This window comes from Ailuropoda melanoleuca, chromosome 5 (assembly GCF_002007445.2).
Source record: "Ailuropoda melanoleuca isolate Jingjing chromosome 5, ASM200744v2, whole genome shotgun sequence".
Taxonomy (NCBI): Eukaryota; Metazoa; Chordata; class Mammalia; order Carnivora; family Ursidae; genus Ailuropoda; species Ailuropoda melanoleuca.
In genome coordinates this window covers 55532026-55548603 of record NC_048222.1, presented here as the reverse complement: position 1 = coordinate 55548603, position 16578 = coordinate 55532026, and the positions used below count along the sequence as shown (strand labels likewise).

The following is a 16578-nucleotide window of genomic DNA, read 5'->3' as shown; positions in this document are numbered from 1 at the left end:
CACCTTTACAAACAGGCACAAAAAGTGTTAGCAAAACCAGAATAGAAGGAAGTATCCCTAACCTGATAGCTGCTAAAACACGGCAAGATTTACCCTTGATTACTCCCTTTGAAAATCAAGAATAAAGGGGTACTCACTCAGGATAATGTAGAATCCTGGGCTCACCTCCTCGCAGGGACACACCGAAAACCAACAGGGCTTGCATCCATGAGACCCGTCAGGCTATCACAAGCTGTACTGGCTCTTAGAGGGTTCAAACTCACGTGTCCCAGAATGCAACACAAAGGCAGCCAATTGAGAGGTGCCCAGGTTTTATGTGAATGGGGCTCATTTGCTAATTTAAAAGCACTGGCCTGAAGGGCAGGCATCTAATTCAGCACACATGGGGAGTCCTGCTGGCCGGCAGGAGCCGTCTTCACACTGCCCTCTGCCGTGCCCCAGAATGCTAACGTCTCCCGCAGTGGAGCTTTAACAAGTGTCTGGTGCCCTGGCTTTTGTGAATTCCATCCGGGGGATTCCCCATAACTGCCCAGAGCTGGTGGCCAGGGGCCTTGTGTTCCTGGGTTCTACAGGATTATAACAATCAGACAGACAGCTCTGGGCAGACTGTCACCCCCAGGGCACTGGACAGACAGCAGAATGAGACCACCCCCAGTCTTTCTGTGAAAGAGGCCTATTTGCTTGTCCTGGGGCTTCGTGAAGCCTGAGGAGAAAGCTTAAGGTTTGACACACAACTAGGGGCCAACAGAGGTGCCGTCGAGGCCCTAGGTTGGGGGACGCCATCGTTATGCTCTCCCTCTGTCTTGCTACAACTTACTGGTATCTCCCAGAAGGGAGCTTTTACATTCATCTGGAGTCCTGGTTTTCCCAACTGCTGCCCAAGGAACACCCTCCAGAGTGCATCGACTTGGGTGGACAACAAGCCTTTATGCACATGGGCTCACAGAACTTTATGTATATATTTACATACTTTAAAAGCTGCTGCCTGGGGCGCCTGGGTGGCTCAGCCGTTAAGCATCTGCCTTTGGCTCAGGTGGTGATCCCAGGGTCCTGGGATCGAGCCCTGCATTGGGCTCCCTGCTCAGCGGGAAGCCTGCTTCTCCCTCTCACACTCCCCCTGCTTGCGTTCCCTCTCTCGCTGTGTCTCTCTCTGTCAAATAAATAAAATCTTAAAAATAAATAAATAGGGGCACCTGGGTGGCACAGCGGTTGAGCGTCTGCCTTTGGCTCAGGGCGTGATACCGGCGTTATGGGATCGAGCCCCACATCAGGCTCATCTGCTATGAGCCTGCTTCTTCCTCTCCCACTCCCCCTGTGTTCCCTCTCTTGCTGGCTGTCTCTCTCTGTCAAATAAATAAATAAAATCTTTAAAAATAAATAAATAAATAAATAAATAAATAAATAAAAGCTGCTGCCTGAGGGTCTGACTTCCAGTATGCCTCAATCTAGCTGCAGACCGAGATCCTCCCCTTCTGGGACATTTAACACACCTTCAACTACTGGGAACTGTCAAAAATAAAATACGCTGCTTGGACAATCACAAAGGGTTGAAAGACAATCAAAAGCTAGGACACATTTGAACAATAGGGTTTATGTCTTATATGAAGCCATTCCTTCAAGCCTGTAAGAGGGGGCTGTTCTATCTATTGTATAGAAACCAACACAAGAAGTTAAGCAAAAGAAACAGAGAAATATGTTTCAAAAGAACAAGATAACCTCAGAAAAGTCCTTAATGAAACAGAGACAAGTAATTTACCTTATAAAGAGTTTAAATATTGGTCATAAAAATACCAAACTCAGGAAATGAATGAATGAACACAGAACTCTAACAAAGAGAACATATAAGAAAATAGCAAATAGAAGTCATAGAGTTGAAGAACACCATAATTAAACTGAAAAATACACTAGAGGGGTTCAACAGCAGACTAGGTGAAGAAGAAAAAAGGGCCAGTTAACTTAAGGACAGGGTAGTGAAATTCACCCAATCAGAGCAACAACAAAAGTAAATAAATAAATAATTTTAAAAATGAAGATAGCTTATGGTCTTATTTTTTTTTTAAGATTTAATTTATTTATTTGACAGAGATAGAGAAAGCCAGCGAGAGAGGGAACGCAAGCAGGGGGAGTGGGAGAGGAAGAAGCAGGCTCATAGCAGAGGAGCCTGATGTGGGGCTCGATCCCAGAACGCCGGGATCACGCCCTGAGCCAAAGGCAGATGCTTAACGACTGTACCACCCAGGTGCCCCCCAAATTTTTTTTAAGATTTTATTTATTTATTTGATAGAGAGAGACAGCCAGCGAGAGAGGGAACACAAGCAGGGGGAGTGGGAGAGGAAAGAAGCAGGCTCCCAGCGGAGGAGCCTGATGTGGGGCTCGATCCCAGAATGCCAGGATCACGCCCTGAGCCAAAAGCAGACGCTTAACGCCTGCACCACCCAGGCGCCCCAGCTTATGATTTTATGGAATAACATCGAACAGACTAACATTTGCTATAATTATAGGGGTCCCAGAAGAAGGAGAGGAATAAAGAGGGAGAAAACTTAAAGAAATAAAGAAAGAAACATTTTCTAACTTGGGGAGGAAACCGACAATCCAGGTCCAGAGAATTCCAAAGAGACCCACACCAAGACATGTTATAATTAAAATGTCAAAAGTGGGGCCGCTTGGATGGTTCAGTCAGTTTAAAGTCTGACGCTTGATTTCAGCTCAGGTCATGATCCCAGTGTTGTGAGACAGAGCCTGCATCAGATTGGCACTGGGCATGGAGCCTGCTTAAGGGTCTCTCTCCCTCCCTCTCTCTCTGCCCCTCCCCACCTCAAAAAAATAAAACAAAATTAAATTAAATGTCAAAAGTAAATGCTGAGAGAATCTTAAACGCAGCATGAGAAAAACAGCTTGTTGTGTACAAGGGGACCCCAATAAGATTATCAGCTGATTTTCCAGTGGAAACTTTTGCAGGCTAGATAAGAATGGCATGATATATTCAACACCTACTAGAGACCCGAGCAAAAGCAGTAAGACAAGAAAATGAATTAAGAGAGGCAAACCAAAAAACAGACTCTTAACTATAGAGAACAAACTGAGGGTTGCTGCAGGGGAGGTGGGCAGGGGATGAACTGAATGGGTGATGGGGATTAAGGAGGGCACTTGTTGGGATGAGCACTGGGTGTTATATGTAAGCGATGAATGAACTAAATTCTACTCCTGAAACTATCACACTGTATGTTAACTAACTAGAATTTAAATTAAAACCTGAAAGAGCAACAAAAGATATAATAATTAGAAATTAAACAAAACTGACATTTGTGAAGGAGATATAGACAAATTATTAGAAATAATGAGAATTTAACAAGGTGACTGGATATGGTAAAACAAGAAAATCATTTCTACACACCAGCCATAAGCAGTTTAAAATTTTTTTAACAGTATCTTTTTTCATTTTATCACTTAGGAACAAAAATAACAAAAATAAAGTACTTAGGAATAAATATAAGGAAATAAGTGTATGAAATCTATGGAGAAAATTATAAAACCTTACTGAATGATACTAAATCCTTAATCCCCATCATCTATTTCACCCATTCCCCCACCCATCCCCACTCTAGTAACCACCAGTTTGTTCTCTGTATTTAGGAGTCTGGGGGTTTTTGTTTGTTTTCCTACTTTTTTTTTTAATTTTTTTTAGATTTATTTATTAATTTGAGAGATTGAGAGAGAGTACGAGCACACAAAGGTAGAAGGAGAAGCAGGCTCCTCACTGAGCAGGAAGCCTGAAGCAGAGCTTGATCCCAGGACCCTGAGATCATGACCCGAGCTGAAGGCAGATGCTTAACCAACTGAACCACCCACACACCCTATTTTCCTCTTTTTTTCTTTGTTTCTTAAATTCTACATACGAATGAAATCATATGGTATTTGTCTTTCTCTGATTGAGTTCACTAAGCATTAAACTCTCTAGATTTATTCATGTTGTTGCAACGGCAAGATTTCATTCTTTTTTATGGCTGTGTAATATGGCTTAGTGTGTGTGTGGCTGTATTTATATAAATGTATATATATAAAATACATACCACATCTTTTTTTATGCATTGATCTATGTTTGGCCACTTTAGTTGCTTCCATATGTTGGCTATTAAAAATAATGCTGCAATACACGAAGGAGTGCATGTATCTTTTCAAATTAGTGTTTTCATTTTCTTTGGGGTAAACACCCAGTAGTAGAATTTCTGGATCCCAGGGTAGTTCTATTTTTAGTTTTTGAGGAACCTCCATACTGTTTTCCACAGTGGCTGCACCAGTTTGCATTTCCATCAGTAGTGCATAAGGGTTCCCTTTTCTCCACATTCATGCCAACACTTATATTTCTTGTGGTTGTGATTTTAGCCATTCTGACAGGTGTGAGGAGATACCTCATCATGGTTTTGATTTGCATTTCCCTGATGGTGAGTGATGTTGGCATCTTTACATGTGTCTGTTGGCCATGTGGATGTCTTCTTTGGAAAAATGTCTATTCAAGTCCCATGCCCATTTTTAAATCGGACTGTTTGGGTTTTTTGGTGTTGAGTTGTGTAAGTTCTTCATATACTTTAGATAATAACCCCTTATTAGATATGTCATTTGCAAATATCTTCACCTATTCAGTAGGTTGTCTTTTTGTTTTGTTGATGGTTTCCTTCACTACAACAAGGGAGACAAGAATATAGAGTGGGGGACAAAGAGAGTCTCTTCAACAAATGGTGTTGTGAAAACTGTGTAGTGACAAGCAAAGAATGAGGCTCAATTTCTAATGCCATACTCAAAAATAAACCCCAAATCGATTAAAGACCTAAATGTGAAGCCTGAAACCAGAAAATTCCTAGAAGAAAACATAGGCAGTAATCTCTTTGGCATCAGCTGTAGAATTATTTATCTAAATATGTCTCTTTTTTTTTAGGAGCGCCTGGTGGCTCAGTCGGTTAAGCATCTGCCTTTGGCTCAGGTCATGAACCCAGGGTCCTGGGATCGAGCCCCACACTGGGCTCCCTACTCAGCGGGGAGCCTGCTTCCCCCTCTACCCTTGCCTCTCTCTACGTCTCTCATGAATAAATAAAATCTTAAAAAAAAAAGAAAGAAGTTATTAATATCTTATACAAACTGCGCCAGAGAATAGAATAGAATGGCCAATACATTTTATGAGGCTAGAATAAGCTCATGAGGCTAGAATAAGGCCCAAAACAAAAACAGAAAAAGACGGTATGAGAAAGAAAGTTATAGGTTAGTTTCTCGATTGTGAAAATAAATATAAAAATGTAAAAACACTTTTAGCCAAAAAAAATCAAGTAGAAAATCAATGTCATTTGCTATGTTAATAGAGTAAAGGAGAGATTTAGGCAAGATATCCTTAAAATGCCATCTGGGAAAACATGCACGCGCGCACACACACACACACACACACACGCACGTATATATAAACCAAACTTCATGTGTCAGCATATGGCAGTGCCTTCTACAAAACTGTAAAAGCAAAATACTGGCAACACCTAATTGCCCAGCAACAGGAGAAATGATAAATAGATACAATGGATTACTAAAAGCGGTTACAGTGACTGCACTAAAGCTAATGTGTCAATATGGATGAATATAAAAATAACATGAGGGAAAACAAGTCACAGAATATGTCCAGTATGATACCATATGTAGAAAACATGCAAAACAATCCTAGTATATGGCATGTACAGACACATACATGCATAATAAAGTATGAAAGAGTGCATGGACATAATACACTCCAAATTCAGGACAGTGTTTACAACAGGGAGTGGAGGGCAGTGGGATCATTAAAGATACACGGGGGCTCAATTTTATCTAGGATATTTTATTCTTAACATCAGTGGAGGGTAATGTGAATACTTACTGTGTTTTCTGTGCCTGAAATATTTCAAAATTTTAAAGTCTTTCTTCTTCTTTTCTTTCTTTAAGATTTCTTTATTTATTTGACACAGAGAGAGAACACAAGCAGAGGGAGCAGCAGGCAGAAGCAGAGGGAGAAGCAGGCTCCCCACTGAGCAAGGAGCCCAATGCGGGACTCAATCCCAGGACCCTGGAATCATGACCTGAGCTGAAGGCAGATGCTTAACTGACTGAGCCACCCAGGCACCCATTAAAAAGTCTTTCTGAAAACCAGTCACTTGAAGAGGGTTGAAGGAAGTAAATACTATTAGCATATGTTTGCTACTTTCAAATATTTGAAGGAACATCATGTATAAGGGGGAAAAAAAGAATGTGTTCCGTTTTGCTAACATGAATGTACAAGCATTGAACTGTAAAGCTACATACATACTGCTATCTGTATATTATTATACTGTGTACTGTCATAACTGTATATTGTTATAGCCAGGCTGCCTAGCTTCAGACCTTGGCTCTGCCTTTTGTAGGTGATATGATTGAGGCAGATTATTGAACCCCTCTGTGTTGTTCTGCATCCTGTAAAATGGGGATAATAATAGTGCTTAGCTCATAGGGCTCTATAAGGATTAAATGATTGATTCTTTGCGAAGTGCTTAGAACAGTGCCTGGTACATAGCAAGCACTATGTGTTTGTAAAATAAATCAAACAAATCTGGCAGGTAGAGAGCCTGCCTTGTAGCCCAGTAAGCTCTTCTTCAAGGGCTCTTGCAACGGCTGGAAATATATTGGTTCGGGGTCTAGTATACTTCTCAAACTTCAACATGCATTCAGATCCCGTGGAGATCTTGCTAAAATGCATGTTCCAAGTCAGTTAGCCTGGGGCGGGGGGAAGCCTGAGAGTCTTTACTTCGAAGAGGTGGTGCCAGGGGCCTGCAGACTACAGCTTGAGGAGTGGGGCTCTAGGCCTTTCCCTGTGGCCGTACATTGTAGCTTCTAAGATACTTAGTTCTTATTGCCAGTCCATCATCAATGGGCAGTTGGTTCTAAATTCTAAATCTATTCCTCTTTCAAAACCAACTTTTGGCCCCTCGATTAGCTAATAATAATTTAAACACTGAAAGGATTACAATTTTGTAGGAGGCTGGAGGTGACTATACAAATGTGTATCTTCTCCTAATGCAGATAATTACATGGGTTTTGTTGTTTTTTTACAAATTCAGCTTTTCTGTCTCTGGGATTTTCTTAAAGAAGAAACACACAGTGAGAAATGTAAACAGTGAAATACGGGGGAGACAGTCCCTGTGTCATTTTGGAATCCACAGTAGACTCTTATTTGATATGGTCGAGAGGAGGATGTCACCTTAGCCCTCCAGTAGGGAAGTGAGAGGAGGAGAAGCTCCTGTGAGGGCCGGATAAATGAGAAGGAGGCGGAATGTCAAGCCTTGAAGTAAAAAGAAAGAATTAAGAAAGATCATTTTCTAAAGTTTGAAGGTATGGTTCTGAGATGTGAAAGAGGTTAAGGAGCGGAACTAACATTTTATAAAGTATTAATTCAACAAGCTGAATAGGCAAATGAGACTTGGGTGTAACAGGGGGCCCTGGCGAAGCACCCCGGGCTCTGGTGGGAGCCCTCCCATCCACTGTGCACCCCGCTGGTCATCCGGGTTCTAAAGACTGTTAACACCCTGATCCAGAACGGAAACCTGGAGAATGGCTTGGTGCTTGGGGCTGTTTGACGTTGTGGGAGCTCTGGATGATTTGGTCTGAATTATACTCCATGCTTTCTTTCCTTCAGGGAATCCTCAATAATGATGGTTGACTTAGAGCCAAAGGGGACCCTCCAGAGTTTCCTTAGGCCTGGCTGCACACACGCAGGGACTCTGGGACTATTCTGTAAGGAGTGTCAGGGGGTTTTGGTCCATAGAGTGGCTCATGAATATTCAACATAAAGCTATTGACACTAACTTCTGCTGCCCCCGTGGCCCAATTTGCAAATGTCCCCAGATCTGAAATAGCCAATGAGTGGAGGAAAAGTGAGGAGGCCGTGGACAGGACATTTTATTCTTCCATTATTCTACTATTTGGAAGTCCACACAGAAAGTTCCAGGTTATATATTTTGCCTTAAAAAGAAGAATATAGAAGAAGTGAGGGAAGATGACAGTAGGCATTCAAGTAGATAATGCTACGGTTTTCTTTAAATTTGTGCTATTTTAAATAGTATTTTACTCACCACCACTGCACAGAGGTTATATTTAGGGTGTTTCCGAAAAACTGGACAAATGAAAGGAGTAAGGTCCAAATTAGTGAGTGGGTAATGAATATCTGTTCTCAGTTTCCTTTTCATTGTACCCAGAATGTCAAATCTGGAGAGAGAATAAATGTGCGAAATATAAAGTAAGTGTGTAAACTGCTCGTGAACGAAGTCTACAAACCTTGTTAAATTCCAACTACACTTTAAAGTAATTTCTTGGAAAGATAATTTGGCGCAGACCTATACATAAGTTTTTTCTTATCTATGTGTATTTATAATGTACACATCCACAAGTGTTACCCGAAATGAGACTGGTTGTGCCAGGGCTGTGGGTCAGCGGGTGAGACGGTACAGAGTTAATCCTGTGAGAGAAGAAGACAGGAACAAAGCCAGGCTTGGCATCAGGGAGTAGAAATCACATTGATTGACTCAGCTTTTCCTTATCTTGATTTTAGCACATGTTGTCTCGGCAGTGTCCTGTTTCCCAGCTCTAAGGTTTTCATATATCTTTAATAAGATAAAATTTTCTGAAAATCTTGTCACATTCTCTAATTGTTATTTAGATCAGCAGTTCCCAAACCGGAACTCATATCAGAATCACCTTGGAGCTTTTGAAAAAATAAATTATGGTGGCATCTGGGCGGCTCAGTCGGTTAAGCATCCAACTCTTGGTTTTGGCACAGGTCATGATCACAGGGTCTAAGGATCGAGCCCCATGTTGGGCTATGAGCTGGGCATGGAGCCTGCTTAAGATGCTCCTTCTCTCTCTCCCTTTCCCTCTGCCCCTCCACCCATCCCCTGCAAAGAAAGAAAGAGAGAAAGAGAGAAAAAGAAAGAAAGAAAGAAAGAAAGAAAGAAAGAAAGAAAGAAAGAAAGAAAGTAAGTAAGTAAGTAAGTAAGTTAGTTAGTTCATTTTGGAAAAATGGCTGAATGGCTGATTTAGGTCTGGTGCAGGAAATTAGTGCATGAACCTGAGATATTCTCATACCAGAAAGCAAGAAACCTTGTTTCCAAAACCTAAGGGAATACCATCTGACCCAGCAATCCCATGCCTATGTATCATGGCAAAATAAATGAAGATTTACACCCACATAAAAACCTATACACTAATGTTTTTAGCAGCTGTATTCATATCTACCACAAATTGGAATCAACCCAAATGTTCAGCAACTGATGAATGGATACAATTATGATATAAGGGGTGCCTGGCTGGCTCAGTTGGTAGAGCATATGACTCCTGATGTCAGGGTCACAAATTCAAGCCCCATGCTGCGCACAGAGCCTACTTAATTTAAAAAAATAAATAAGTGTCGTAAGAACCACTAACTCATGCTACAAACTCATTAATTAACCTTTTTCTGTAGATTGGAAGCTTTTTAAAATAAAAATGGGGGGATTAAAAAATTAAAATCGTGATGCTTAAAATCCACCTCAAACCTGAGGAATCAGAATTCCCGGGAATTTATTTTTTAAAAAGCCCTCAAAGGGAGTGCCAAATGTCTATCAACAGGCCAAAAAACAAGCAATATAGTATGATATAGACACGATGGAATATTATTCAGCCATAAAAAGAAATGAACTTCCCATTGTCCACAATAGCTAAATCGTGGAAGGAGCCGAGATGCCCTTCAACAGATGACTGGATTAAGAAGCTGTGGTCTATATACAATGGAATATTACTCAGCTATCAGAAAGAACGAATTCTCAACATTTGCTGCAACATGGACGGCACTGGAGGAGATAATGCTAAGTGAAATAAGTCAAGCAGAGAAAGACAATTATCATATGATTTCTCTCATCTATGGAACATAAGAACTAGGAGGATCGGTAGGGGAAGAAAGGGATAAAGAAAGGGGGGGTAATCAGAAGGGAGAATGAAACATGAGAGACTATGGACTATGAGAAACAAACTGAGGACTTCAGAGGGGAGGGGGGTGGGGGAATGGGATAGACTGGTGATGGGTAGTAAGGAGGGCACATATTGCATGGTGCACTGGGTGTTATACGCAACTAATGAAGCATCGAACTTTGCATCGGAATCCGGGGATGTACTGTATGGTGACTAACATAATATAATAATAATAAAAAAAAAGAAGAAATGAACTTCCAGTACACATCACAAAATGGATGAACCTTGAAAACATATTTTAAGTGAAACAGGCCAGCAAAAAGGACAAACATCATATGATTCCATGTACATGAAGTACCTAGAATAGGCAACTTTATAGACACAGAAAGTAGGTTAGAGGTTATCAGGGGCTGCAGACCCAAGGTTGCAGACTTTTTCTTTGGGGCAATGAAAAAGTTTTGGAAGTAGGGGTGATTGTTGCACAACATCGTGAATGTAATGAATGCCAATACATTATACATTTAAAATGGTTGAGGGTTTGAAAATGGTAGAAAGGGGTCACAACACAAAGAACTTGGGGAGCCTCTAGAAGCAGGAAAGTAAAGGCATCAGATTCCTCTTTAGAACCTCTAGAAAGGAATGCAGCCCTACAGACACCTTGATTTTAGCCTTGTGAGACCCACGTCAGACTTCTAACTACAAAACCGTAAGGTGAGCACTAAAAACATTAAAATGCCAAGATTGTTGGGAAGGTAGTGGAATAGAAGGACCCAAAGATCATTTAATTCCCTGGACACACCTAGATAATAGCCACATCAGTGCAACTAACTCAGAAAATGACCCAAAGCCTGGCATTACAGACCTTTCACAGTTAATTGTAGAGAGAAGACCACATGGAAAAGGTTAAGAGAGGTGGAGTCCCAGTGGGGAACCAAACTTTCTGGGAGACTAGCCACACATGGGGGGGCACCACATGCACAAAGCCAGAGGAGCACAGTCCACCAGGTACCCCAGGCACAGGGGCCGCACTGGGAAGATGAGTCCACACAATATTTGGCTTTGAAAACAAAACAAAAACCCAACCTACTGACAAGGTGAAGATATTTGTGAACGATTTATCCAACAAGGGATTAGTATCCAAAATATATAAAGAACTTATACAACTTGTCCAAAAAAACAAATAATCAGGGGGCCCTGGTTGGCTCAGTCAGTAGAGCATGGGACTCTTGGTCTCAGGGTACAGTTTACTTAAAAAAAAAAAAAACTAAACAAAACAATACAAAACAAAACAAAATAGTCCAATTTAAAAAAGGCAGAGGACTTGAGTAAACATTTCTCCAAAGAAGACCTACAGATGGCCAACAGACACATGGAAAGATGCTCAACATCACTCATCACCAGGGAAATGCAAATCAAAACCACAGTAAGATATCACCTCACACCTGCCAGAATAGTTAAAATAAAAAAAAAGATAAGAAATAACAAGTGTTGGGGCGCCTGGGTGGCACAGCGGTTAAGCGTCTGCCTTCGGCTCAGGGCGTGATCCCGGCGTTATGGGTTTGAGCCCCACATCAGGCTCCTCTGCTATGAGCCTGCTTCTTCCTCTCCCACTCCCCCTGCTTGTGTTCCCTCTCTCGCTAGCTGTCTCTCTCTCTAATAAATAAATAAATAAATAAAAAGAAAGAAATAACAAGTGTTGGTGAGGATATGGAGAAAAAGAAACCCTCAAGCACTGCTGGTGGGAATGCAAACTGGTGCAGCCACCGTGGAAGACAGCATGGAGGTTCCTCAAAAAGCTAAAAATAGGGACGCCTGGGTGGCTCGGCCATTAAGCGTCTGCCTTCTGCTCAGGTCATGATCCCAGGGTCCTGGGATCGAGCCCCGCATCGGGCTCCTGGTTTGGTGGGAAGCCTGCTTCTCCCTCTCCCACTCCCCTTGCTTGTGTTCCCTCTCTTGCTGTCTCTGTCAAATAAATAAATAAAATATTTAAAAAAAATTAAAAATAGAAATACCATATGAGGGGCGCCTGGGTGGCACAGCAGTTAAGCGTCTGCCTTTGGCTCAGGGCATGATCCCGGCGTTATGGGATCAAGCCCCACGTCAGGCTCCTCTGCTATGAGCCTGCTTCTTCCTCTCCCACTCCCCCTGCTTGTGTTCCCTCTCTCGCTGGCTGTCTCTATCTCTGTCGAATAAATGAATAAAATCNNAAAAAAAAAATAAAAAAAAAAAAAAAAAAGAAATACCATATGAACCAGTAATTCCACTACTGGGTATTTACCCAAAGAATACAAAAACACTAATTCGGAAAGATATATGCACCCCTATGTTTATTGCAGCATTATTTACAGTAGCCAAGATATGGAAGCAACCTAAGTGTCTATCAAAACATGAACGGATAAAGAAGATGTGGTGTATTATACAATGGAACATAATTCAACCATAAAAAAGAACGAAGTCTTACCATTTGCAACAACATGATGGATCTAAAGGGTGTAATGCTAAGTGAAATCAGTTAGAGAAAGACAATTATAATTTCCCCCCATGTGGAATTTAAGAAACAAAAACACAACGGAAAAAAAAAAACCAGACTCAAATGTAAAACTAATGGTTACCACGGTGGGGGTGGGTAGGGGGTGGGTGAAACAGGTGATGGGGGCTAGGAGTACACTTATCATGATGAACACTGAGTAATGTACAGAACTGCTAAATCACTATATTGTACACTTGAAACTAATATAACACTGTTAGAGTTCAATAAAAGAAGTTAAAATGGCAGATTTTATGTTATGTATATTTTATCACAAATTTTTAAAAATTAATGTAATATACTGAATACCACTGAATTTACACTTATTTATTTTTATTTTATTTTTTTTTTAAGATTTTATTTATTTATTTGACAGAGATAGAGACAGCCAGCAAGAGAGGGAACACAAGCAGGGGGAGTGGGAGAGGAAGAGGCAGGCTCATAGTAGAGGAGCCTGATGTGGGGCTCGATCCCATAACACCGGGATCACGCCCCGAGCCGAAGGCAGAAGCCCAACCGCTGTGCCACCCAGGCGCCCCTATTTTTATTTTAGAGAAAGAGGGCACACATGAGCGGGAGGGACAGAGGGAGAGCATCTCAAGCAGACTCCATACTGAGCTCAATACGGGGCTCGATCTCAAGATCCTGAGATCACAACCTGAGCTGAAACTAACAGTCAGATGCTTAACCGACTGAGCCATACCCAGGCACCCCTGAATTGTACACTTAAAATGGGTCAACTGCATGGTATGTGAATTATATCTTGATAAAGCCATCCAAAAAGATCTCACGAAATGCCAAAAAATCCATACCTCTTTAAGTGAAAGATAATTATTTTTGGTGCTTTGGAAATACTGGCCCTTACAGCTGTTTCTTGCTTGGTTTCACAGAATGAACAGTGAATTTGATTATTCCAGGTCAGTGTGTCTTGTTGAAAAAAACACTGGAGACAGTCCTATGGAGGAGAAACACATGTGGTGACTACAATGGATCAACTGCAGCCTGGGCTGTTTACAGCAGAGCTTTGCAACAGCTGTGGAAATGTGATCCTCGGTGCTTGCCTCAAAGCTAACATGTCCGGGAGGTCCCAGCGTCACAGGCTGCTGCCTGGACAGGTGTCAACATCTACCTGACAAAGGAGGGGCTTCTTTCTCACTCAGTTACTGAAATGGATCCAAGTGCCCATCTCTCTTCCAATCTCTGGATCAGCATTTTCACCTTTCTGGTTTATTTCAGAATAATACTGACCATGCAGTTTCCACTAACCAAGTCAGGTAGCTGTTCTTTGTTACTCAGCTCATCACAGAGGGGACCCGGAGACTGAAAAATGACCATGAGCAGTATTTCGGGGGTGATCCAGAATGAAGACAGCAGAGCAGACAGAATCTGATACCCTGCACACAGAAGCCACCCTGAGGGTCACCAGGTCCCTGGCTCTGCAAACCACTAACCTAAAGAGGAACATAAGCCCAGGCCCTGTGTTCCGTGCACATGCCAGCGCCTCAGTTAGAGCCTGGGCAATTTGTTCCCAGCCATCATGAGCAATGTAACCTGAGAACAAAGCCCACTTCTAAATAAGTAGCAGGATTCTGTTCTCCAGTTCTGGCACGTGAAAACTTTCTGCAGTAGATGTGCTTTCATAATTTAGGTAGAAAAATATAAGTGGGTATTATTCTGCAAGAGCACTTACAGCTCCCCTGCCTTCTACCGCCACCCGACTTACAGATTAATTTTTGGTACGATGGGGAAGAAAATTCAAGAGATCAATTCCCTGTATGCACCAAGCCATCTCGGAAGACTGAATAAAGCCCACATGTCATTTCAATTTTACAGTGAGGCTGTTTTAATGAGTAAAATCGAAATACAATCGAATTCACAGTCACTTTTGGCTGTATGTCGCTTTTCTATAAAATGTTGTCATCATGGGCCTCCAATTGGTTTTAAGTGATAAAGCAGCCCCCTTACAGTAGACACTGTGGGAAACAGCCCTGGGAAGTGGCATCCGGGAGCAAGAATCGCTACCTGAAGATAGCACTCGTATTCAGATGGAATGGGGAGAGAGAGGACGGTGAAGACTTCGTTCTTGTAGGTGCAGCTCTCACACTTCAAACACATGATGCTGTAGTTGAGCTGCCCTTCGAACAGTTGTGTGATGATGGAGGTCTCGTTGGCAATCACCTTCCTGCAGCATCTTGGGACAGACTCTTTCCCGTACGATCTCCTTCGATGATACTGAATCAAGGAACAAATTAGACCCGAATCAACTCCTGGTTATCAAAAAAAGCTTTTAATAGAATGACTTGATTTTTTCCCTACCAGAATGATACATTGCTACCAGAAACCAATTCGTTTTGGATTCAGACAGTACAGAGGAAGATCTTCTTAAGACTACATAGAGGTGGGGCGCCCGGGTGGCTCAGTCGAGGGAGCATCTGACACTTGACTTCAGCTCCGATCACGGTCTCAGGGTCCTGAGATCCAGCTTGGCGTGGAGACCAAGCAAGGTTCTGGGCTCTGCATGAGGCTCCGTGCTCAGCAGGGGGTCGCCTTGAGAGTCTCTCCCGTTGCCCCTCCCCCCCTCGTGAGCTCTCGCTAAATAAATAATTCTTTTTTTAAAAAGTATATATGAGGTTTGACTTCTGATAATTCAGTTATTTTCCTCCTTACGTGAAGCTGAGGAATGACGACACGCTAAGCCTGTGAAAACACATGTGTGCGCCCCGGAAGCTGACAGCCTGTGATGACTTCACCCAGGGTCCTAGAGGCTGTTTTTCCAGGGAGGAGGGTGAGTAGGCTTCTAACTAGCTTTCAGTCATGCAACTGATGAAGGAGTAAAATGAAGCAACCTGTCCTCCCTCCAGCCCCTTCAGATTTAGCCTCTTCTATTTTTATTGTTAGAAAACACTTTTTTAAAAGAGCGATCTTAAATTCTTAAGGCAGCCCAAGTTAGCCTTGCAGCCTGATTTGAATTCAGCTCATACTGAAGGACACCATTTCTGGGAGCGCAGCCCGACCGCTCGGTGCTTGAACGGCCTCACCAGACCGTGCATTTGGAAGACACATTAGCCCCACAGCTGGCTCTGCTCGGGAGCTGTGCACACTGCTCCCCTTCACCTTGCTGCTTTCGTCAGGCTCTGCTGCCAAGGTCTTCCACCTGACAGTCATCTGATGCCCCTAATGCCAAGTTTGGTCTTGGGAGTGAGAATGCTGTTTATTTCAGATTGGCTGCAGATGAGGACCTAAGTGATTCCGCTGACCACCACCTACCCTTTGGCTAAAAACAAAGTGCTGCCGTGAATATCTTAATAGCAGTAAAACTGAAAAATGGAGCTGAGGATTGCAGATGAGAATGATAAACGGATATCGTTTGTGATCTTTTGCCAAAGCACTTCCTGGATGTGAAGCAGGAGGTAAGCTAACGTCAGCACAAGGACACTGCATAAAACCAAGGACCTATCTTCGGAGAGTATGTGACTCAGATCAAGGCTGAAGGCAATGAGTCTTACAAAGAAAAGTAAAACCCTTTGCAACTGGCAATCTCACGTTTTATTCAATGTACGTCCTGACCCAGGGAAGAACTCAGGTTCGGAATGTTTGGCATGAAGATGAAATTTTGCAGTATTTACGTGTGTCCTTTAATACCCAGCTTCATATTTTCTTGGGTTTGTAGTTACCAAGAACATGTATTTAAAGTTGTAAAGCTCTGTATATCTCAAGAGGAACATTTTTACTAAAAAAATGAGATTTTTCACTTAAAAAAACCCCATTCTGTGAAGATGTTATTTACAAAGGGAACAGATCAGCGGTTCCCACACCTGTTGATCACTGGAAACACGACGTGGGCTTTCCCAGAGGACAGCCCAAGACATTCGAATTCAGTAACAGCTGAGGGGCTTAGGATGCCACAGCCGAACACTCTTCCCAGGTGATTCTGATGATTATTTGGTAAATAATAATTCAAATACTAACCTGAATGTACCTCACAGTACCCCCCCAGCACCTGTGCTTAGCAGAGAGGAGGCAATATTGACAGATGAAAGAATGAAAAATGAAAGGTCTATCTT

The 16578-nt window shown here is 42.2% G+C and overlaps 1 protein-coding gene across 1 annotated transcript in view; it reads right to left on the bottom strand.

Moving 5' to 3' along the window:
* USP50 (ubiquitin specific peptidase 50) overlaps positions 1–16578 on the bottom strand; it is a 37395-nt gene that overhangs the window by 18108 nt on the left and 2709 nt on the right. The window contains exons 4-6 of the mRNA XM_002920419.4: positions 14537–14746; positions 13327–13469; positions 8118–8250 (exon numbers count right to left, since the gene is read on the bottom strand). Coding sequence (XP_002920465.2) covers positions 8118–8250; positions 13327–13469; positions 14537–14746 — 486 coding nt within the window. The remainder of the gene's footprint in view (positions 1–8117; positions 8251–13326; positions 13470–14536; positions 14747–16578) is intronic.